Source organism: Gadus morhua, chromosome 15 (assembly GCF_902167405.1).
Source record: "Gadus morhua chromosome 15, gadMor3.0, whole genome shotgun sequence".
Taxonomy (NCBI): Eukaryota; Metazoa; Chordata; class Actinopteri; order Gadiformes; family Gadidae; genus Gadus; species Gadus morhua.
In genome coordinates this window covers 27,353,674-27,378,978 of record NC_044062.1, presented here as the reverse complement: position 1 = coordinate 27,378,978, position 25,305 = coordinate 27,353,674, and the positions used below count along the sequence as shown (strand labels likewise).

Genomic DNA, 25,305 nt, shown 5'->3' with positions numbered 1-25,305 from the left:
TGTGTGTGCGTGTGTGTGTGTGTCTGTGTGTAGGTGTGTGTGTGTGTGTGGAGGGGGGGGGGGGTGTTTGTGTGTAAGTGTGTGTGTATGGGGGTGTGTGTATGTGTTTTTGCATGTGTGTGGCTGGATATGTGTGCGTTTGTGTGTGCGTGTGCGTGTGTGTGTGTGTGTGTGTGTGTGTGTGTGTGTTTGTGTGAGGGTGTGTGTGTGTGTGTCTAGGGGGAGTGTACATGTGGTTTTTTTCGATCCATATTCATTATACAAGCCAGCCTGTTTTAAGAAGCATGTCTGATGAATAGTTCATAACACGTCCAGCTCCTTCCCCCCACAGTCTGTCTGCTGTGTTGGTGTCTCAACACTGACACCAAGCATGTGCAGATTCATGAGTACACAACCAGCGAGGTGTCCAGTAGTAGACCGGAGGAACACAGGGGTTTGTGACGTAATGCCAGCACTTAGCCCAACTCACCCCCTCCCTCACCAAACCCCCACACTCCCTCTCCACCCCTCCCTCTCTGCTCTGTCTTTCCTTTTCTTTCCTCTTTCCCTAATCTCCATTTCACCCTTTTAACCTTTCTCCTGCTCCTCATTTCCTCTCCTTGCTGCTTCCTCAACCCCTGCCATATTTTCCTATCCTCTTGTCTACTTTTTCCTTATCCCCTCCCCCAATCAGGCAATTGATCTTCTCTCCTTCTGTTTTTCCATTTCTTCTGTATAATCTACTATCCCCCCCTCCCCTCGCTCCAGAACAGTCAGTCGGTCAATCGATTAGACTGAATATGGATCGATCAACATGAAGATCATTCTTCATCACACGTCTTCTCAGATCAATATAAATCAATAGTTCTTCTCAGATCAATGTTTATAATTCAGTTTTTTGGATCAATGCTTGCTAATTCTGCTTCTCAGATCAATGTAAATTAATACTTTCTCTTGACTGCCTGCAAGACAATCTGAGCAGATTTCAGACAACACTTTGGGCCCTGGTAACTTGGGTAAAAGTAATCACCATATTATCAAGAGCGATCTCTAAAAGGTGGTCCCATGTGCTGTTCATTCCATTGATATAAAGAAAGAATGAACAAGATGAACAAGCCAAAGGAGGCCAGAAGGAATGAGGGCTCTGCATGGCGAGAGGTACGTACTCTTTGTGATGGTGAAGTTGTCACTGGGATTGACCAGAGAGTAGTGGAAATAGGCAACCTGCTCATCCCTGTCAGTGGCACTTAACCTCCCGATTACCTGAGAGAGACAAGAGACAGGAGCCAGGAAACAGGAGAAAGAGACAGAGACAGGAGACAAGAAACAGGAGACAGCAGACAGGAGACAGAAGACAGGAGACATGAAACAAGAGACAACAGACAGGAGACAGGCGACAGGAGACAGAGACAGAGACAAGAGACAGGAGACAGGAGACAGGAGACAGAGATAGAGACAGGATACAGATAAAGAGACAGAGACAGAGACAGAGACAGGAGACAGAGACAGAGACAGTAGACAGGAGACAAGAGACAAGAGACAGGAGACAGGAGACAGGAGACAGGAGACAGGAGACAGAGATAGAGACAGGATACAGAGATAGATACAGGAGCCAGAAGACAGGAGACAGCAGACAGGAGACAGGAGACAGGAGCCAGGAGACAAGAGACAAGAGACAGGAGACAGGTTTGCTCAGTGCATCCAACATGAATCAAGAATCGTCAATCAATAAATCAACCATTCAACAAATTCACAAGTTACCAATCAGGCACTTAATAAATGTATTAAGCATTTTATAATGTAACAATGAAACAATTCAATAATTAACCATTTAACAAATTAACCAATGAACAAATACAAATCTTACAACACCAATTACACATTAGGAAATAACATAATTAGGCAAACAGTCACTAACTCAGCTTATCCCATCAGTATAACTGACGTGTATTCAGGGTCCTACCGTTCCCGCCATGTCGTTCTCACAAACAAAGATGTCGTCCCAGACCAGCTCTGGAGCGTTGTCGTTCAAATCCTGAACAGAGATGTTGACTCTGACCAAGGAGTGCAGCCCTAGAGAGAGAGAAGGCAGCTCAATCAGACAGACCACGAGGGGGGGCCCTCACCTGAACCCCCATTTACATCCGTTAACAACAGGGGGGGCCCTCTACTGAACCCCCTTTATGAAACAGCGTGTGTGTGTGTGTGTGTGTGTGTGTGTGTGTGTGTGTGTGTGTGTGTGTGTGTGTGTGTGTGTGTGTGTGTGTGTGTGTGTGTGTGTGTGTGTGTGTGTGTAGGGCTTACCACTTGGCTCTTCCTGGGCTCTGACTTGGAAGATGTGTGTCTTCCTCAGCTCTCGGTCAAGCTTCCTCAAAATGAACAGTTGGCCGGTGACAGGGTTCACACCAACAGGACACTCCTTGTCTTCCACAGAGTACCTGAGCAGGAGGAGGGAAGAGAGAGAGAGGAACAGAGAGCGGGAGGGAGAAAGAGTGGGAGGAACAGAGCGAGAGGAAGTTAAGAGAGTCTTTCATTTGTTGGTCAGACAACCAGATCAAGAAGAGTAAAACTAATGATAGAAAATGCCATGTTGAGGATGGGTGAAAAATGACTTGCAGTTTTTTTCAATTTATTGATCACATTTTGCAAAACTTGGCTCATTGTGTCAAAACTCAACACACAAGCAAATAAGACACAACACTGATGTCAAATTGAAACTCCCAAATCAAAACCTAATAATCCTTTATCAAAATGTCCCTCTGATGACAAAATGATACACACTTGTATCATATGAATACACTTTCAGATCAGCAGCAACACCCTACTCTACTTTATATAAAACACTGCAGTCTTTCATATTCACTATTTTTATTCAGTTCCACAAAAGGCACGTTTTCATAACAACCAAAAAATCAAATCCAATACTGTACATTGCAATACGGTACTTTACAGTGCAGTAAATTCAGTTGAAACAAAAATAAGTTTTTTGCCAATTGAACACTATAGGCACATGCTTAGACCAAAGTAGCACAACTTGAAGTTTTTGTTACTGTACCTTACAGTTTTTTTCAATTGCTTGAACACTATAGACACATGCTTAAACCAAAGTAACACAACTTGAAGTTTTTGTTTCTATACTATGGAAGCATATATGTAGCAAAATTCAAATGGCAATGCAATTTGCAATTACATTATGCAATTGACAATTCATTATGCAATTCTATAATGTAATTTGTAAATACGTTATTCAAAGTGTATTTTAATATGCAAAGTGACAATGCAATCCTCAATTAAATTTGCAAAAGTTATAACAATAAAAATAGAATAACATTTTGTCAAATTCTTTGAGTTCCTTTATTCAAATTGAAAAGCTATAGCGTCCCCGTGATTGCAATCCACTTCGCCACGCACCGTGTGTTGCGATATTCAAATGACATTTCAATCCGCAAAACAAACGCTTTGCAAAAGATTTGAAAAAACGGAATCCAAAATGTTTTCCAAAAAGTCAATATGCAAAGTGGCAAACGTATCAGCCAATCAGCGTCTGGGCGAGAACTACGTCACTTGCTCGTAATTTCCTTGTTCACGTTCGTATGTGTCTTGTTTTGAACATGTATTGTTTTTGTTTTGAACATGAATTGTTTGTTGCATTGAACATGTATTGTTTGTTGTATTGAACATGTGTTGTTTGGTTTCTTCCATTACACCTCTAGTCAAGCAAACCAATATTTTATTATAAACCTTATTATTTTATTAGCTAAATGGCATATTCATAAATGTAAATACTCGAATCAGAAACCGCTTTTCTTTGTGTTTGAGAATGAAACCAGGCAATAGGAATGGGACAGCTATTAAAACACTTAGGGCCCTATCTTGCATCCGGCGCAAGTGACTTAGTCACTGGCGCATGTGTCGTTGCTAGTTTACAACTGGCGCAGAGCGCTCTTTTGCCACCTGCGCCACTCGCCGGTAAATTAGGGAATGATCTTGCGCCCCAAGGGGCGGTTCGGCGGAAGGAGGAGGCGTGTTCTGGCGCAAACGGTATTTTGACGTTTCTGAAAACCATTGCGCTACTGACCAGGAAATACCTGGTTTAAAGTCAGTGGCGCGTTTTTCAACCGCTATTTTAAGGGCGCATGCATACATGCGCATGCGATGCATACGGATTGCTTGTGCACCTCGCGCATACACTTTGCTTCTCTCATCTACCTAGCCGCACATTCTTGGTAAATTATTTGGGAAAGAACAGCTGATGCAGCGGTGATAAGATGTAGGCTACTTTTAAATCAATGCATCTGCAAACACCGTACAGCAAACACATATTTTCTTGACACAGACATCGTGTAGGCCTACATGCCCATAACTTTTAAGATTGATGAGTAGGCCTATTTGATCGTGAAAAGCATTGTTTTACCGCGAGTGAGTGTTAAAAAGAATGAATGAATGCGGGCGCGCGTGTGTGCTCTGTAAGGCGCCCAGTTTCCAACCTCGAAATTTCACTTCATTTAAATTTAATTTGCATCGTATTTGTTATCCTTACCAGATGCCCGAACCACCTCAGCTGACTCCTTTCTAAGTAAAGGAGCAGCGGCTCTAATCCGAGTTCCTCACGGATGGCTGAGCTTCTCACCCTATCCCTAAGGGAGACGCCAGCCACCCTTCTGAGAAAACTCATCTCAGCCGCTTGTACCCGCGATCTCGTCCTATCGGTCATCACCCAACCCTCATGACCATAGGTGAGGATAGGAACGAAGATCGACCGGTAGATCGAGAGCTTTGCCTTGCGGCTCAGCTCTCTTTTCGTAACAACGGTGCGGTAAAGCGAACGCAATACCGCCCCCGCTGCTCCGATTCTCCGGCCAATCTCACGCTCCATAGTTCCCTCACTCGCGAACAAGACCCCGAGGTACTTGAACTCCTTCACTTGGGCAAACTAAACACGTAACGCATAATACAATCAATGGCAATGTCTATTACCGCGGGGACACATGCATAGGATAGCATACAATACTGATAAGAAACAATGTTTATAATGTATTGCGTATATCATTAAATAGAACCACAGTTACCGCATATCATATGTTATAGCCTATCATACGTTTTCTTTGCCGAAATTTATTTGAGGACTCAGTATATTCCATGTGTGAATTAGGCCATATTATTTGGCAATAAACTAAGCCATTTGCAGTTTGAAATTCTCAGAGACTGCAGACGCGCTGTCAAAATTTCAACTCGTCCGATTCAAATGCGCTCATGGCTCTTAAAGGGGATGGGAGCTGGCACTCTCATTGGTTTGTTGCACGTTACGCCCAAACCACACCTACGGGTAATTAGGCTGCTTCAGACCAACCCTTTTGACACTTGCGCCGCGGCGCAAGCGTAATTCATCCGCCTGTAAAATAGCGATAGCGCCGTAGAACCGCCCACAAAGCTACTTGCGCTTTGCGCTTTACCCACTTGCGTTTCAGACCGTTAAAATAGGGCCCTTAGTGTGTGTGCTCTTTATAATATATACATATATTTTTTTAATTTTAAGTTAATGCTGCATTTTGTATTTTTTGTGTCTGTATTTTGTATTTCTGCCATTTCTGTACCCCCTGGCTGTTGTTGTATTGCTAATTGTCAATAAAATGTATTTAAAAAAAAAAAACTTTCGTATGTGTCAGGTCAATGGTCACCAATGGAGGAGATTATTGATACGCTCCGAAGTTTGGCCGATGATGTGGAGAACAATCGTGTTGAAGACACAGATGCAGTTGATAGAGGGCGTGTTCTGCGAGATATTATCCTCACTGGTACGTTTTGACGCCAGTGTGGTAAATAGAGACCCACCGTGGAGATACCCTTGGAGGCAATAGGAAGTGACGTAATTCCCGCCCACACGCTGATTGGCTGATACGTTTGCCACTTTGCATATTGACTTTTTGGAAAACGTTTTGGATTCCGTTTTGGAAAACGTTTTGGATTCCGTTTTGCCAAATCTTTTGCAAAGCGTTTGTTTTGCGGATTGAAATGTCATTTGAATATCGCAACACACGGAGCGTGGCAAAGTGGATTGCAATCACGGGGACGCTATAGCTTTTCAATTTGAATAAAGGAAGTCAAAGATTTTGACAAAATGTTATTCTATTTTTATTGTTATAACTTTTGCAAATTTAATTGAGGATTGCATCGTCACTTTGCATATTAAAATACACTTTGATTAACGTATTTACAAATTACATTATAAAATTGCATAATGAATTGTCAATTGCATAATGTAATGACATATTGAATTGCAAATTGCAAATTGCATTGCCATTTGAATTTTGCTACATATATGCTTCCATACTTAACAGGGTATACCCCAGTGCCCTTTACCACGAAGCTCGCTGAACATACCCAGGCTTTCTTGGGAAAACCTGGCTCGACAGAGCCGCAACTCGCAATCAGAGTTAAATGGTACCACGAAGCTCACTTTAGATTCAATTAGTTGAACCAGGTTTTCTGCTTTAGGTTCAGTGCGCGTTCACGGAAAAGGGGCGTTTTTTGTGTAATTTTTCTCACCTTTACGATAGATCAAGCAGTCTATATGCGTATAAGTGAAAAGATTCTGCATATTGTCTGTAAAATAACTATGCCAAATGCAGAATTGTTCGCCATTAATCCAAATAGAATGATGATGATTTAAAAATGCATAAGCAACGTCAATCCTGCCTTATTCTATCATTTAGGGAATTAACTTTAAATACACCCTATTCAAGAAATATATCGCATGTTTTCGACCGCTGAGAGGTAGCGGCTGTAGCGTAATGGATTGGTATAAGACCCGAACGCCAGCGACCGGGGTTCAAATTCGCCGCTCTATCATCATGCATTTTACCCCCATAGATGTGGTGCCAGCACGGCCTTGAAAATATGGGTTCAAGTTCGAAATAAGCACAAAAATATAATTCCATATGCTTTAGCGAATAAATATTCCATAAGCATGAGAATTAGGACTTTTTAAGCTTCACATAAATTCGCGTCACTTGGGAGTCGAACCCCCCGCGCGGAAATTCAAGACTGACGCGCTGTCTCCACTCTAGCACTCTGGCGAGGAAACACAACGTGCAACAGTAATCATTGTCTACATAAGGTCCAAAAGGACGATCAAATAACGAACACCCTCTGATGAGAATCTGTATCTTTCATGAAGAACCCCAATTTCGTTATTTGCACAATGACAATAAAGTCTGAAATCTGAATATCGTCAGACAATGCCAAGGGATCGGTTCTGTCCCGTAAAACCTTCTGTCTCCGGAGAGACGCCTGTACGAGAAATACGCCGGGTCCACGGGAACACCCACAAATGGTGACGCCATTGTCAGAGTAGGGGCTAGGAAGCTGCGCACGCCGATTTAAGTAGCCGATCCCCGGCTAGACTAAGCCGAAAAACTGCTCCCGACCAGGTTTCGTTGCGAGCATAAGTCACCATGGTGATACAGCGACGCTAAAAGAGATCGACTTTCGTGGTACATCTAACCCAGGCTTTCAGCTCAACATACCTCGCTAACACTCTAAGCGAGCTTCGTGGTACAGGGCCCTGCACGAGAGTTCAATGTTGTCATTAGCTATTGCTCCTTTCTGACCAATCGCAGTTCAAGGCTCCCCTGGGCTGTACCACTTCGGGATGGGCCACTCAGTTACTCCCCTGTAGACAAAATCGACTTGGTTGCGACGTTGACGGTTTGTGTTGGGGCTGTTGAGCGAGTGAGGGGTTGCGGGTGCACAGCTCAAGGGGCCGGACGGCGCTGCAAGGAACTTTTATGAACGCATATTGTTATCCCGCAGTAATCAGCCCGACAGCCCCGAAATGTAAACAGCCCTCAGGGAATACTCCCGACTCTCCCAATTACCACTCCGCCACCGTGTGTGTGTGTGTGTGTGTGTGTGTGTGTGTGTGTGTGTGTGTGTGTGTGTGTGTGTGTGTGTGTGTGTGTGTGTGTGTGTGTGTGTGTGTGTAGGGGTTATTCGACAGCCTGGTAATGTGTATAGGCCTACGTACGGTAGGAATATTCATACTGGTTTAAATAATAAATGTTATAGTATTTACCAACTTTGCTGAGTAAGAGTTTTTTTTCGAAAGTTCAGTGAATGAAATAGCCTGCGCTATTTAAGTTTTACGTTAGGTCTACCACTGTCATTCACCTACCCGATGTCAAGTGGACCGGGTTGAATTCACTGCGGGTCTCTCTTCTTAAATCCATCTTACCAAATATATTTTATCACTGTCCTTCTCACACTCTCTGATCTCACTAAACGGCTAGCAGCACGAAATCAAGGGATATTTAGAATAGAAAAAAAATTGCGATTAATCGCGAGTTAACTATGACATTAATGCGATAAATTGCGATTAAAACTTTGAATCGCTTGACAGCACTAATAGATAAATAATGGAACATAAAGGTAGCTAAATGGATCTGACAGGCGGACAGACTGAGACATACCGAATGGCCTTTTTGGCTTGGTCGGGGTCTGTGGCACGGACGATGCCGATGTTGGTTGCCATTTCTTCCTCCATCACACTGAATGCATAGCTGGTTTTTGAGAAGACGGGCGGTTCATCCACATCCAGCACCCTGATGTTCACCTGCCACATAACAAGTCAACACAAACACGGTTGGCCTGGGAGCGGCTGAATTTAGAGTGGGGATTCATGTGTGCTTTCAATGTCTGTGTTTCATTTGGGTTATGCCCTAGGCATGGTACCAATTGCCTTTCTTTCACCGTAGTAAACAGATGTTTAGAAACCATGTTGTATATCTTACCTTTAACAAATTTTGTTAAAGAGACAAATAAAGGAAAAAACGAATATAATGAGGTCTATAGTAAGAGAGTTGTGGTAGCATGCCAAGGCTAGTGGGATGTCCTATTCCTACAGCTCCTAGGAAAACATCCCGCTTATGAACTGGTACAATGACCAGTGAGTTAAATGTTGTTTGTTCTGGTCCCTACGCAGGGGACTTGGACAACCACAGTGCCATACAATGAGGCCCTGGCTGTGATGGAATGGATGGAGGCAAATATAAATCGCAGTAGAAATCGAGACTCTACCTGGATTTAGAAGGTTTGGCAAGCATCCGCCATTGTTTGTGGGGGATGTGTGTGCACGTTTGTGCCTGTGTGTGTGTGGGTGTTAGGAGTTTACCCTGGCCTTGGTGATGGAGACGTCCTTGTTGTCAGCGGGGAACTGCAGGCTGTTCTCGTGCACATCCACAATGAAGCTGTAACTGCTCTTGGTCTCGTAGTCTAAGACCTGGTGTGTGTGTGTGTGTGTGTGTGTGTGTGTGTGTGTGTGTGTGTGTGTGTGTGTGTGTGTGTGTGTGTGTGTGTCAATGTGTGTGTGTTTGTGTTTGCATGTGTGTGTTTGTGTGTGTTTGTGTGTGTGTGTGTGTGTATGTGTGTTTTAGTTTGTTTTTGTGTGTGTGTGTTTGTGTGTGTGTGTGTGTGTGTGTGTGTGTGTGTGTGTGTGTGTGTGTGTGTGTGTGTGTGTGTGTGTGTGTGTGTGTGTGTGTGTGTGTGTGTGTAAAATATGAAACAGAAAGCAACCTATCAACATTTGATCAGCCATGAATCAGACTTAGAGTGTAAAATGTTTAGGGACACCTCGATCACAAAAAGCTATAACCTAATAAGTGCTGACTATGTATGATGGACAGGTATACCTCTGAACGCTATGAAGCTACAGTTATATTTAACTAAGCTTGCCGGGTAGCAGGTAGCATCATGCTTCCGTGCATGCACATGCACATGTATTTTGAGTTCCAATTAAAGAGGGGTGGAGGTGGAGGTGGGGTCGAAATAATTTGACACATTTGATAATTTAAACAATTACTTTAAACTAACGCAATAGTTACTTTCCATAGTAACTAGTTACTTTTATAATTTGTAACGGAGTAACTTCTTTAGTTACTTTTTTGGAGAAGTAACTAGTTACTGTGACTAATTACTTTTTTAAGGTAACTTTAAAGTAACTTTACTTTTTTTTAACCGACTAACATCGGTTAATACACACATTGACACACCGACGGCAGAGTCAACCATGCAAGGCGACAGCCAGCTCTTCAGGAGCAGTTAGGGTAAAGTGTCTTGCTCGGGGACACATTAACACTCAGCTAGGAGGAGCTGGTGAATGAACTAGCAACCTTTTGGTTACAAGCCAACCCTGACACAATAAATAAACATTTTCAATCACATCCTTTAAAAATGCGAACACTGCCCAACATTTTTTGCCAAAGGACCCAGTCCTGGCTGCTGGTGTGTGAGGTGGACAGAGCCCCCATGGGAGTGTCCCAGTGGTACCTTTTTGAGCATAAGGTGGCCGTCCTTCTGCGGGCTGCGGGAGAGGGCAAACTGGCTGCTAAGGTTCGGCTGGATGGTGAACACAGGCTCTTTGTTCTGGATCTCATCCCGGTCGTTCAGAGTCAGAGTCCCGATCTTCTCCTCCAGCCTCTGGTTCTCCGGCACGCTGAGATCGTATGTGTCTGTGGTGTTACAGGCGAGATCAGATTTTTCTTGCCCTCTTGGGGGCTTGGGTCAGGGGGGTGTCTTAAATATTTGGCCTGTCATGCCATTTGAGACTGTAACTGTGACTAAGGGCTATACAAATAAAATTGAATTAAATGTAATCCTAGCGTGAAGCTCAGATCGTACGTGTCTGTGATATTACAGATTGGAGATCAGATCCTATTGTGCAGTGTTCTCCATTTATTTAAAACATTGTCCCACCGACTATTCATGAATTTCGTTATATAATCATCAACATGTCAAGTGAACTGCCGCTCTCCATTCCCTGTTTCATTTGGGTCACATGTCTCATTTTGTAATTTCACATTGTAATTTCAGATTCAGCTTTGTGTGTGGGGAGACTTTGAGTTGCACATCGATAGAATATGAATATCACCAAAGACGTATCACATGATTATCACCAACCTAAAAACTGCCGCTGAACAGCATGTCTGACTTAACAGTCTCTGTCTGTAGTCAATTAGGTGCATATCAACAAATCTGGTGGTTGAGTGCAAAAGTAATTTAATTAAGTGTCGAAGTGTCATATCAATTGCACTGACTGCAATGTATGTGTCTAAACAGAGAACCAAGGTCCATGATAATCAATTTAATTTAAATCTTTATTAATAATCGACCACAAAAAGGAAAAAAGTATGCAAAGGCATGCATCAGCAGTCTTTTAAATGATTATCTGTAATGGATCCATGGACCTTTTGTGCAACTCAAAGTGTATCTTTCTCCACACTAGAATTCTGTTGGCGAAAGCATTATGACCAGGCCTCCTCTGGTGTCCTTACCCTGGGTGAAAGAGGCCATGTTGTCGTTGATATCGGTGATGGTGACGGTGACCGAGGTCGTTGCTGTGGTTCCCGTTGTCATGCCCCTCATGTCCTTTGCCTGGACCACCAGTACATACTGGCTCTTGTCCTCCCGGTCCAACGTGTCCACCCTGGAAGTGATCATACCTGGAGAGAGAGAGAGAGAGAGAGAGAGAGAGAGAGAGGGAGAGGGAGAGGGAGAGGGAGAGAGAGAGAGAGAGAGAGAGAGAGAGAGAGATGGAGAGAGACACACACACAAAGAGACTGGGTTTTGCGTTTGAAGGACAGGTGGAGATAAAGATGACAAGGTAGTTCCTGATTTGGTCAAATTGAACTAAAACTTTGTTGAATATTTACATCGCCCTACTAAAATGGTTTAGCCACATCGCGCCAACCCGTATCTTATTATAATGTAACGGTGCTGCAGTCCCGTCTCACTTTCTGTGTAAACACTGCAGTGTGCGTGCTGCGTGCCTCTCCGAAGACATCCGGATAGATTAGACATGAGATTATGTATAGAGATTATGTACTCCCTGAAATTAACCACATTCATGTCTGTATTGTTTCTGAAAGAAGCTTAATAAAAATACAGTTTTGCAGTAATGTTATAGAACTGTATATATTGAAGAAAGTAATAGAGTGCCCAAGGGAGAGAGAGAGAGAGAGAGAGAGAGAGAGAGAGAGAGAGAGAGAGAGAGAGAGAGAGAGAGAGAGAGAGAGATCAAGGGATTAGGAGTTAAAGTACTATGGATGACAGGATGACAGGAAGAGTTTAGATAGGGAAATGTGACACCCCAAAGCATGGTTTCAAAGTCAAAGAGAAAGAGACAAAGAGAGAGAGAGAGAGAAAATATATCTAGAGAGGGTGAGTGATGAAAGGGGTACATGGGTTTCATTTGTATTTCTGATCAATCGCTCCCATCTTTCCAGAACCCCCTCCTCTGAGCCGCCCCACTGGGCGTACCTGTGATGATGTTGATCTCAAAGGCAGAGCGCTCGCCCTCGGGCCGGAGGGAGTAGCGCAGCTCAGCGTGCACCGTGCTGGGGTCGTCAGCATCCGTGGCCGTCACCTGAACCACCTTAGCCCCTAAAGCAACGCGGACAGGAGAGGAGACACGCATCACTCTCCGCATGTAAAAAGCAGCACAAGAGGATGTAAAAACAACAGAACAAGAGAGAATTCAAATAGGAATGAAAACACAAGCTAAATACGAGCTAACCAGACTGTCCAACGACCGATAATCTGGGTGGTGTGTCAGGGCCTTTAAACCGACTCGTCTTTGAGATCTAAAGTGTGGTGATGAGCTGACATTGGAGAGCCTGTTCTTTGTACAGACCTATCCCCGAGCGCTCCAGGATGGACCCGTTGTAGGTCCTGGGGAAGACGGGGATGTGGTCGTTGATGTCGTTGACGTGGACCACAAACTCCCCCGCGTCCTCCACCAGTTGGTCTCTCCCGTCGTACAGCAGGGCAGTCAGGTTGTACATGCTCTTCTCCTCCCTGTCCAGGGTCTTGATCACAAACAGGTCTCCGTTCCTGTTCACTGTGAAGATGGAGTTGGCACCGTCGCCCCTGAGCTTGAATGTCGTCCCGTCTGCCATCTTGCTGGACCTGAGCTGCAGAGAGTCAAATTTAAAATATAATATATGACACCTTTAAACCTTAGTACAGCCTTCCTTCAGCACATTGTTTTAATCAATAGAGTTTTTATTTCAGAACTTAAGAACCATATTTAAAATCTTTAGATATTTATACAGCCCTATGTTGTTCAAAGATGGAAATCACAAGAATTATATTTTTCAAATAGAAAAAGAATGTTTTACGCATATGATACCACAGCACCCCCCCCCCCCCCCCCCCAGAATACAAGGAAACATATGAGAGGAATAGGAAGAATAGGAGGAATTTAAGGAATAGGAGTAAAAGGAGGCATCGGCGAGCTAGGAGAGATAGGAGAAGGAGGTGAGATAGAACAGCTTGCGGTGCAATGGAAGGTATATATTAGGGACTCTGCACAGCTTATTCACTTCTTTCAACTTCGTTTCATCATCATATACACCCACTGGCCTAATAGCATCAGAATATATAGGACAGTAAATCCACCACCTCCTCAGTGTCACCCCCCCTCCCCTTCCCTCTCCTCCCCCTCCTCCCTCACCATCTGTCAGCCCTGATGAGCGTTTGCTGACCTACCTTTCCTATCTTTTTGGGGCTTATCATCTCCGACTCCTCTGTCACGTAGTAGGAGTTCCAGATCCACTCTCTCTTCTGCCGCGAGCGGTACGGGAGTCTCTCCTTCCTCACTATCTCCCTCATGCCGTCCCCTCTCCCATCCCCGCCCCCCGCCACAGAGGAGGGGTCAGAGGGCACGCCCTCCCATTGGGCGAGCGCCGCGACAAGGAACACCAGCGTCAGGGCGGCGGATGCCCTCAGCATCGGGACTGCATACATCGCCTTCTGGAGCATTCTAGAAAGATATTCACAGTGGAATATTAACATTAAGCCTTCTCTATAGAAATTCACAGTGGGACCTTCAATTAAGCCTTCTAGAAAGTCATTCACAGTGGGGCATTTAATTTACAGTGATACATTTAATTTGAAGTGTTACATTCAATTGAAAGTTTTACATTTCATTCACATTAGTACATTTCATTTAACGAGATGCATTTAATTCACAGTGGTGCATTTCATTCAAAGTGGTGTATTTCATTCACAGTGATGCATTTCATTTGGTTGGTGGTTAATATCTCGCGGTGCACCAGGCCTAAACAACATAATACAACAGTAGGACACAACATGTAATGCAATGCATGATCAACATGTAGCAATACAACACATGATATATTATGTCCATATTGTTTGTAAATGTTGTGTCCATATTGCAGCGGAGAAAGTAAGAGAGAGAAAAAGACATAGAGACAGAGAGAGAGCAAGAGAGAGAGAGAGAGAGAGAGAGAGAGAGAGAGAGAGGGAGAGGGAGAGGGAAGGGGAGGGGGAGAGAGGGAGAGAGGGAGAGAGGGAGAGAGCAGGAATAACATTAAAGCCCGCTTATCATTGGGGGACAGGCCTCTCCCATTGGTGGAATGAGAGGCGTGGAGGAGAGCTGTGCCTCAGCCCGTCCCCTGCCTCTAGCCTCCAGTACCCTATCAACGGCCACCAGGAGCTCCTAATCCTAGCTGGCTGGGGCCCCTAGGTCCCAGAGCTGAGGCGTGTTAGCTGTTAGCTCTCATCCTGGGACCCAGGGGCCTCTAAGCTGGATCTAACTTGGTGCTTGTGTGAGAAGGAGAAGAGTCTCCTCAGTGATGATGACCCATTTCAGGTCCCGCTGGCCGCCACGTGGGTTGGGGGTTGGGGTTTGGAGAGGTTGATCCCTGATCCCCGATGCCTCAGGGCTCATGATGTAGACTGTTATTCTGTGGCATTTGTGTCATTTGTTTGTGGCTCAGGGTTTATGTTCTCTTTAGATACAGCTTCAAGGAGCTTTACATACGTGTCTCAGTACCGCAGCTGAGATTTACTGTTCAGGCTGTCCATTTGTCCACCTACACTTAGCCTGGTCTTGGAGTCTTAACAAATGATATTTGTGATAAATAAAGAACGAAAATGAAATGGCCTACATCTGAAAACAACAGGTGTAATCATGGACAACCTTGTCCCATCTTTACCCACCACCCTTTGCTCTGGGAGACTACAGAGACAAGACTCTCTCTCTCCCTCTCTGTCTCCGTCTCTGTCTCTGTCTCTGTCTCTGTCTCTGTCTGTGTCTCTCTCTCTCTCTCTCTCTCTCTCTCTCTCTCTCTCTCTCTCTCTCTCTCTCTCTCTCTCTGTCTCTCTCTCTCTGCACTGTGATTGAAAATGAATTTCACTTTGATAAAAACTCTCTTTCTCTCTCTCGCTCACTCACTCACTCTCTCCCTCCCTACCTACCCACCCACTCAAACTAAGGCAATGGCATAAAATACTCTTTTACAACACATCGATATCATACTCTTTTTGCTCCGTGTTCCTCTAAAACCCCTTCAACCCCATCTATGACACAGATTTATGTTTTTATTGTCCACTGTCCATTAGTGGCAGAAAAAGAAACGAGAAAAAGACGGAAACCAAGAGAAAGAGAGAGAGATTAGAACGGGGGGATTATATCTTCTCCTCTAATGGCCTAATCTTGTTTTCCACTGCACTCTGCGATCCCTTTGCACGCATCCCTTTCTTCTAGTGCAAATCTGCTCAAAGCAGGAGAAAACAGCTGTTTTTCGGGTGATTTTTAGAACACATACTATTATTTGATTCCTTTGTGGAGTGTTGCTTTGGTCAGCTGGGTTCCTGATGAACCAGCTGGGTACATCATGTTGAAACAAATGATGTGTTTAGTGGCTCAAATCATATGCTGCCACAGACAACACAACAAAAGGTAAAACAGGGCAATCATTTCTATATTTTAATTATATTGTAATGAGCTGGGTTAATGTGGTTCTGTTATTATACGTTCAGCAGCTATGCAAATGTTCATCTGTGTTGGATTATGCACGAATGTTATTAGTGTAGGTTAATGGGGGATTGTATCACGAGAGTGAGGGGGGGACAACGTGAGGGGGTGTCCGGAAGCGACGTTGTTGTTGGAGTTAAGTTGTGTTACGGCTGGAGGTACGGCGTGGTCACGGCCAACAGTGATCGGAGATAAACGTTGTATTTGCTAAATATAGAGCAGGATTACAAGCCAGACATCGCCTGTTTATTCAACGCTGCACCACCGTGGGTTGAACGTTACACTGGTGTCAGAAGTAAAAGTGACAGACTGGTTTTTCCTCGCTGTTCGCCTTTAGCCTAGCCGGCTAGCAGACCTACCACGGGGTGCTGCTGTTTTTACTGCCAACGGACATGGCGCACGGAAGCGGGGCACGGCCGAAAGTGAAGAGGAGGAGGGGAGCTGCAGGAGCTTATACCCGTGCGGAGGGTCTGGCGGCGGAGTTTGAGTGCGCTGCGGAGACCAAGGCCCGTTTGATGGAGACGGCGAGGCGCATGGCTTACGACGCGGGAATGAGCTCCACCGATCCCCAACAGAGCAGAGGATATGAAGGAAGCTTCATCGCTGACACCTCGGCTCTTCCAAAGCATGACAGTGGCGAGTATGCGCAGCCTGTGTAGCGTGCTGTCTGTTGGACCTGGGGAAGAACACATTGACCTTTCCCGGGGGCCCCACTGTTAAACTGATACCGCCCACCCAGTCCCCAAAAGCACACCCCCTGGTCAGGACAGCCATGGAAACACACTGCCATGACACAAAAACCCCAGTAGGGAGAAACACCCCGCCTGTTCGCAGCTTCCTGCCACTGGTGCCCCATTCCCCCAGCAACGCTCAGCCCCCCTCTGCACACGCCCATTCATCTTCCCCAGCCCAGTCAACTACGGTGGGGGAGACGGACAGGTTGTCGGCGGTGAGAGAGATATGGAGACAGAACTGTGACCAATTGGAGCAATGGCAGCAGGAGGAGCTGTGGAAGGTATTGTCTGACTTTACGGACATCATTGCACAGACAATGAAGTGGGCCTGACACACCTGGTCCAACATGAAATAGACACTTGGGATGCACGGCCCATCAAGACGCGCCCCCGTCGCCTCCCCATGGCTCACCGTGAGGCTGCAGACAGAGCGGTTGATGAGATGCAAAGAGATGGCATTATTGAACAGTCGGACAGCCCCTGGGCCTCGAGAGTGGTGATAGTGTCGAAAAAGAGGAACACCAAGATGAGATTATGCGTGGACTACAGGCCGCTGAACAATGTGACAAGGAAGGACTCGTATCCATTACCCAAGATCGATGAGTCACTGGACTTGGTGTCTGGCTCCTCCTGGTTCTCTTCACTCGACCTGCGAGGCGGATACTGGCAGGGGCCCCAAGAGCAAAGACTGTCTTCATGTACGTACAGGGGGTTGTGGCAGTTCCGGGTCGTCAGTTTCGGCCTGTGCAAAGCCCCAGCCACCTTCGAAAGACTCATGGACAGGGTGTTGGCTGGCATCCCCCGTCAGAGATGGCTGGTGTATTTGGATGACATCCTTGCTCACGGGAGTTCCTTCCAAACAGCCCTTGAGTCACTGAGGTTGGTGCTGCAGAGAGCGTTGGCGGCAGGCCTGAAATAAGTGCCTCTTCATGAGGAAGGAGGTGGATTGTTTGGGTCACAGACTGGGGGGAGAAGGCGTCAGCACACTGGAGGAGAAAGTGCATGCAGTGAGAGACTGGCCCACACCCACTGATCAATGACAGCTGAAGAGCTTCCTCGGCCTGGCCTCAAATTATGGGACGTTTGTGCAAGGTTTCTCCTGCACAGCCGCCCCCCTGCACCACCTGCTGCAGAAGGACAGGAACTTCACCTGGACGCCACAGTGCCAACAAGCCTTCAACTCCCTTCAGAAGGCACTGACGGAGGCCCCCGCCTCACCGCCCCGGACCCCGGGATGCCAGCGACGTGGGCATGGGTGCAATGCTGGCTCAGGCGGGGCCAGAGGGGGAGAGATTGGTGGCGTATTTCAGCAAAACATTCAACAAGGCTGAGCGCCGCTACTGCGTCACTCGCCGAGAGCTCCTCGCCATGGTGGCGGCGATAAAGCACTTCAAGTACTACCTGTGTGGCCGGCCCGTCACTGTCAGGACAGATCATTCGGCACTGCAGTGGCTGATGTCCTTCAGAGAGCCAGATGGCCAAGTTATATGCTGGATTGAAACGCTGCAGTCATATGTCTTCACAGTGGTACACAGGGCCGGAGCCAGCCACGGCAATACCGATGCTTTGTCCCGCCGCCCCTGGGAGGGTGCCAGTACTGTGAGCGGAGAGAAGTGCTTGAGAGAGAGCTCCGTATCGAGGAGGAGACATTCCCCATGCACGAAGGGGCCGGACCAGTCTGCCGCAGAACGCATGTGGTTGACACGACCGAGTGGCAGACACAACAGAAGCAGGACATGGACATACAACTGGTGTGACAGTGGGTTGAGGCAGAACAGAGACCAGCCTAGGAGGAAATGACTGTGAGCTCAACTGCAACGAAAGGCATGTGGACTATGTTCACATGAGAGCATCTCATGGGACCGCAGGACCGGGGCACTTCGGAGTAGCAAAAGCACTCCGCCGGCTTCGTCAGGGGTTTTACTGGGGGCGGGTCAGAAGGGACGTAGAGGACTTTTGCCGCGGCTGCGACCTCTGCGCGGCCTACAAGGGCCCCAAGATCAGTCCTCTGCACAACTACAACAACAGGCGATGGGGGCTCCCACGGAAAGAGTAGCTGTGGGTGTCATGGGCCCATTTCCCCGCACGGACGCAGGCAACCGATACATTTTGGTCGCCATGGACTATTTTACAAAATGGCCGTAGGCATACGCAAAACCAGATCAGGAAGCAGAGAGTGTGGTTGACGCTCTGGTAGAGGGCATGTTCAGCAGGTTCGGGGTGGCAGAAACCATCCACAGTGACCAAGGGAGGAACTTTGAGTCGCGGGTCTTTGCCGCCATGTGTGAGCGCACGGGCATGCATAAGACCCGGACCACAGCCCTGCACCCCCAGAGCGACGGCCTCGTCGAGAGGTTCAACAGGACCCTGGAAAAGCAGCTGGCAATCCTCACCGCGGAACATCAACGGGACTGGGACACGCAGCTGCCCTTTGTCCTCATGGCCTACAGGTCCGCTGTTCAGGAGTCCACCTCATGCACGTCTGCCCTCCTCATATTGGGGTGGGAGCTACGGACACCAGTGGAGGTGGAGGTGGCCTGGCAAGCCCCCTGACACCCCTGCTGTTCCTCCGGGGAGAGAGTACGCCAGGAGACTCCAGCATCTGATGGAGTCCGCTCATAACTTTGCCCAAGACCAGCTGAAGAAAGCGGGCATGAAACAAAAAAGGAACTACGACATAAGGTTGAAGGGAAGACACTTCCAAGCTGGAGAGATGGTGTGGGTGTACCGCCCCTGCAGGAAGAAGGGACTGAAGAAGTTGGACTGTCATTGGGAGGGGCCTTGTCAGGTGGTGGAGTGGCTGGGTGAAATAGAGCACCTGGTCCAGCTGCCAGGAAAGAGAAAGAAGCTTGCGCTCCACAGAGACAGGTTGGCCCCGTACAGAGGGGAATCCCTCCCTTCCCCAAGCTCAGAGTCCCAGGCGCCCGCCCGGAGGGGTTACGGCGCAACCGCTGCACGCGGCTACACAGGGGCACATGAGCCCTATCAAAGCCCCATTTCCCCTGCACATACTTCCTCAGAGCCAGTGACTAACCCCCCTGTTCACATCCCTCCTTCCCCCTTCCCACCACAGACACCTTTCACTGCACAGGGGCGTTGCCCCACCCACCGGGCTGAAGCGCCTGCATCCCCCACAAGGCCGCGGAGACAGGGACGTCGGCCGGCCCGTTTCAGAGACACACCGTTGGGTGAACGTTACAATATAATTATGTTTGAACTATTATAATAACTAGATTTTCCGTGCGCGTCGCGCTTGCTCAACCTCTAGTTGTAATTGAACCCATAGCTATAATGTGGAAACCCCAGTCGATAATTTCTGAGCGCATAATATCATATAATTTTGCCTATAATGGTACAACATATAACATTTTGGTTCACCTATTACTTAATGAAGCAAGCATAATAATTGTCTCCATATATTATGAAGAAAGCATAAGCCGTTTTCCAAAAAAATTGACGCATTTGTATATTAGGAGTTTCGACCATGAGGGTGATTCACAATTTATGCTTTATATGCGGACATCAATGTCGTTTAGACATCAGTAGAATCAATGGGGGATTTAGGGGGGTGGGCTTGCAAGGGGCGGGATAAGTGCGGCCGCTGTCACTGTAGTTTGCTTTGGTTTGACCACAGACAAAATGGAGGCAGAACAGGCGATCATTTTAATTGTTGCTAAAATTATGCATCATATATTCCGTTGCATCCACAAAATCTTTAGCAAAGATCGATGACAGATCGGAGCTTGCGTTAGAAACAAATAAACAAAACAATAAAAAAGAAAGGCGTCGCAAACGACTGCATTACTGGAGAAAGAGCACGTATTCTTTGCTTAATTTTACTTATAACAAACACTGGGACAAATGTATTTGATATCTGTGTTTAACTGAGAAAAAAAATAACAATTGAAACAAATAAATTGACAGCTGAATGAAAAGTGCAAAGCATTGAAAAAAATGCAGAAATGTAAAAGGAATTTAACTGCAGAGTCTGAAAGGTCAAATGTATGTGTATGTAAGTGCACTGCTAAAAAACCTGGAAGCTGAAATCGAAAACTGACAGACGCTGAATTGCATTACCTGAAGAATAATAATAATAATAATAACAGCTGAAAATTGTGTTAATTTACAGAAGCACCTTAGTGAAATAAACTAAGTGTAACAACAGCTAAGGCAGCAACCTACCTAACTATAGTGAAATAAAGCACAGGCTTGTGTGGGGGAGGGGGAGTGGGAGAAGGGAGAGTATGAGGGCAAGAATGTGGATGTACATTGGCTACCTGACGTGAGAGTTTAAGATGTATTATTTATTTTAGTTTCTTTACCAGAAGAATACGTCATTGAGATTAAAAACTTGTGGTGGACTCTATAGACATAAATCACTATATTGTGTTATTGAAATGTTTTCTTTCTGTGTTATAGGGATCCTCTTTAAGGTCACCTTTTTTGTTGATATGCCGGTCGGCGCGATGTTTAAATTTAATGATTTCCATATGATAAAATAATCGACCTGCCGTTGCCTTATCGACGTGAGAAATTGTCTCTTCACTTCTTTTATCGCAATTTCTACAGTCCAGACAGAACGTCTTACCTGGGAGAGTTTGTCGACGGCCGGGCCGTTAAAACAGACAGAAGGGGGGAGGGGGACATTGCGGGACGCTCAAATTATTGAAGATACAAGTGCCTCGATTTGTTAAACCTTTGAACGAAGGTTAACGATAAAAAATTGACCAAGTTATGAAGTCTGAAGTAGTAAGTGTCAGAGAATGGGCGGACGGCTGACTTCCATTGTAAAAAAGAGTATTTTAAAAGTAGAATATCTTAAAAAGTATAAAATATTAAAAAAATCTGAAAAGCCAAATAAAACACAACAGAAACTGTATTTCGCCACGATACTTGATTTGGAACATCAACAAACGCCAATAACCACTCGCTGAGATGCACATTTCTTAAAACGAACGTCTAGGGTAGTTTTTCGGGGGACTCTCTAAATCGACGCCACTTCGACCTGGGCGGGACTTTACGTCCTACGTCACTCGCTATGGGTGTGCATGTGTGCGCGTAGCCGTCACTCGCGATGGGTGTGCATGTGAGAAAGGTTTTGGCTTTTAGTGTCTATGGGTTGGTAATAACGGTTCTGATGATTTTTCTGATGGAAAAGTGGTCTTTTATTTCCATAATCTTTGTTCAGTGAACGCATAAACCCGTTTGTTAGTTAGCAGTTAAACAAAATGCGATCTCTTTGTTTACAGTTACCAACGACCAACGTTTAAAGACTGATGATTGGGGGTTCGATTCCCTAGTGATGCAAGGTTTTTTCTTTCATTTTGGACTGCACACACATCGCGAGTGACGGATACTCGCACAATGTACACACATCACTGTCTTTACAATTTCTAGGCAACCGAAGTTTGAAGATTGTCAAGTGGTTAACTCTTGAACTAAGACCTGATGGGTTAGTGGTCAGAGAACAACTCATTGACGCGGGGATAAGGGGTACGATTCCTTAATGAAGCTAGCTTTTTTGGACTGGATGTTTTGTATGCCATTTTGCGTAACTTGTAGTTTATGATGAATAAATGTTACTGGGGTTAAGGTTAGGGTAACGGTAAGGGTAAGACACAAAGTGTTTTTGCAACACAACATTTCTTACAACAACAAAGTTCAAAGTTTTGATGACTCCAGTAGGAAACTTAAGATACCTAGAGAAATGCCTGAGTGCTCACAAAACATCAACAAGTCAGCAGTGTGGTACAGGGTGATCATTTCTGATACACAGTACAAAAGCTGAAACTATTAGCCAGGAGTGGGAAAGATGCAGACGCAGACGTGGGAAGCAATAAGACACACCAACACACAGTTGCCTGTTGCAAAGTGGTTCAGAGTTTAATAGAAATAGTTAGGGTTAGCTGGTATGGCGTTATCTGGTATGGCTATAGTCTAATGTTTGCTTAGTTCGTGTTGTTTCGTCATGTCATTTGTAGAAATATAGCCCATCATCACAGAGTGTAGGAATGTCAACCACCCTCCATCGCGTACGACACTGACGCTAGTAATCCTGTGTAGTGCAAGGGAGTTCGTGCACAGATCCCTGAGACAAACGGCTACGCGCACACATGCACACCCATAGCGAGTGACGTAGGACGTAAAGTCCCGCCCAGGTCGAAGTGGCGTCGATTTAGAGAGTCCCGTTTTTCGGACAGGTATGTGAATGCCCGTAGCCAGCCATTTTGAAGCAGGCAGGGGCGATTTGAAATGAGCCAAATACTCGAGACAGGACCAACATTTTGGTGTCAAGTGTCAACCATTCTATTTCATCCTAGACAAACCAGAAAGGGGGCTTAATGTTCAAAATACCGGAATTGTCCTTTACGAAGAAAAATAGCTGCATGCAGCACTCACCTAATAAGGTTTGGCAAAATAGTCTATAGACGTAAAGTCTCAGCTGGGGAGCGTGTCGACGGAGTAGCTGTTATTTCGATCTTGCCGTTGTCTTGCAACGTCTGTGTCCGCGCATGCACGTGTGTGCGGTGTGTGTCTGCACGTGTGTGTGTGTGCGTGCGTGTGTGCATGTGTGTGTGGTGTGTGTGTGTGTGTGTGTGTGTGTGTGTGTGTGTGTGTGTGTGTGTGTGTGTGTGCGCGCGTGTGTGCAGTGTGTGCGTCTGTGCATGCTGTGTGTGTGTGGGCTTGAGCCCACCCAAAACTTGCCTTAGCCCACCCTATCGTTTCGTCCTCAAATCTCATATTCAACCTCTTTTTTTTTACACAAGCAATGAGAGAATGGATGTTATACACTAATTAACAGGCTCAAATGGGGTAGTGAAATCAAGCGCAACCTTCCTGCAGTAATCTCTAACCTCTGATTTGTGGGTGGGAGTCTCCTGTTTGACAAAACCAAAAATGCAGCACGAGCGCACCTAAAATAGTTTCTGCTGTTTTGTCTGTCAAAAAGGCTAGCTAGTTTTTATCAGAAAATCCAAGATTTCCAGCTGTGTAATAACATGACCAGGTAATAATAATAATATTCATTTTAAAACCTGGACATAATTTGTTAGATGTATTAAATGATAGTTGACCAGAAGGCGATTCTATCTATTCCTCCTCTTGAATTGCTTCATGTTTTAGTCGGCAGGGGCTTGTAATGCTGCGTAGCATGATAAGCATGATAAGGTGCAAGGAGCAGAAAAAGTGGACATGGGTGCTAATTTTCAGTTGAAAAAAAACGCTGGGATTATTTTATCAGCTGAGGGCGTATTCATTGCCATAACAACTGAGCTAATCAACAAGTACCACAATACTATGAGACTCATGAAAACGCCCTCAGCTGATAAAAGGTGTCGGGGGGGGGGGGGGGGGCACGAGCAGCAGACAGGACTTATTTATTTATTTATTTTAATAAGTTACTTTTTTTAAATAAACATAATACCAAGGGTCAGAAGTTTTACAAGAATTTTGATCTTACAGAGTCATGACCGAGGGATTTGGTGTCTTTATTGATGCTTGAAATATTTTTTTTGAAAGGGAATAAGCTGATGAGGCTGACAAGTGACCAATGTTTACTGTTTAAAAATATTTTAAATTAAATGCAAACCCCAGTGAATCATTTGCTGTTGTTTCTCTGTTTTGATATTCACACAGACTTAGCAGTCTTGTTTAAATGTTACAAATTGAGTTAGGAAACTGATGTTGGAAATAGTTAGGGGGGAATGACAGAAAATTATTGAGAATCACTGTTCTAGAACATGTTTTAGGCCTACTTGTTGATTAGCTCACGTTGGCAATGAAAACGCCCTCAGCCGATAAAATAATGCCTGTTTTTAGATTTTTACTGAAAATTAGCACCTTTTTTTTTTGCATCAGGACAAAAAGATTTTTTTGCATCAGAAGATTTATAAAAATGTATTAGTCCCTGAAAGTGAGACAACATAGTTTAGTGCTCCCGAAATAGTGGTCTGTTAATCATAGGATTAGGCTAGTACATGTTGTACTTTTTTTGCATAAACATACATTAATCAACATGTATGTTGATACAATTTATAAAATTGTATTGGTCCATGAAACTTAGGTGACATAATTTAGTGCTCCCGAAAAAGTGGTATGTTTCTCATATTATTGATCTAGTAGCCTACATGTTTAACCAATGTGTTTCACTAACTGTGTAAATATAAAAAAGGGAAAATATGGTCATTTTTGAGTGAAACTTACACAAAGGAAATTTTATATGCCTCAAATTTGTTTGTACAGTTCACATCCATGGATTATTCCTTCATCCAAACAGTATTTTTTCCTTTCATCACTTTAGTGGTTCAGAACTGCATTTTTCAGCTGACATTGGCAGCTATTGGCTTAGGCATACAACAGCATAGTAATTAAGATAGATATAAAGGTTGTGGAATAACAATTTTTTGGACTTTATTTACTTCATAGACCCCTGTGGCTTCCTGGGGTTCAGCCCCCCCAAAAGTCAGAACCTAGAATCGCCCCTGCCTGCTATTATATAGTAGTAAGAAGTAAGATACTACTGATAATAATAAGACATATTTTATGAAGTGTTATTATAATTATTGGAAATAGTTTCATCATATTGTATCTGAATTAAAGTCTGCCCTACAATCGTGTGTTGCATTACATGTTGGCCTCAGGGGCACATAAAAAATGAGGGCTGATATTTGTATCGCTTTCACTTTACAATGTGTTGCATCTAATGCAACACATTGTAAAATGAACCCAGGATGAGACGCAGGAAGAGTTCCCTATCAG

At 45.1% G+C, this 25,305-nt stretch overlaps 1 protein-coding gene across 3 annotated transcripts in view; it reads right to left on the bottom strand.

Annotated features, from left to right (window-relative positions):
- Positions 1–25,305, bottom strand: part of cdh5 (cadherin 5) — a 43,295-nt gene that overhangs the window by 13,910 nt on the left and 4,080 nt on the right. For all 3 annotated transcript variants that reach the window (XM_030378820.1, XM_030378822.1, XM_030378821.1), the window contains exons 2-11: positions 13,522–13,795; positions 12,665–12,944; positions 12,292–12,414; positions 11,307–11,474; positions 10,303–10,484; positions 9,149–9,256; positions 8,448–8,590; positions 2,284–2,417; positions 1,943–2,052; positions 1,146–1,242 (exon numbers count right to left, since the gene is read on the bottom strand). In XM_030378820.1, coding sequence (XP_030234680.1) covers positions 1,146–1,242; positions 1,943–2,052; positions 2,284–2,417; positions 8,448–8,590; positions 9,149–9,256; positions 10,303–10,484; positions 11,307–11,474; positions 12,292–12,414; positions 12,665–12,944; positions 13,522–13,794 — 1,618 coding nt within the window. In that variant the 5' untranslated portion in view covers position 13,795. The remainder of the gene's footprint in view (positions 1–1,145; positions 1,243–1,942; positions 2,053–2,283; positions 2,418–8,447; positions 8,591–9,148; positions 9,257–10,302; positions 10,485–11,306; positions 11,475–12,291; positions 12,415–12,664; positions 12,945–13,521; positions 13,796–25,305) is intronic.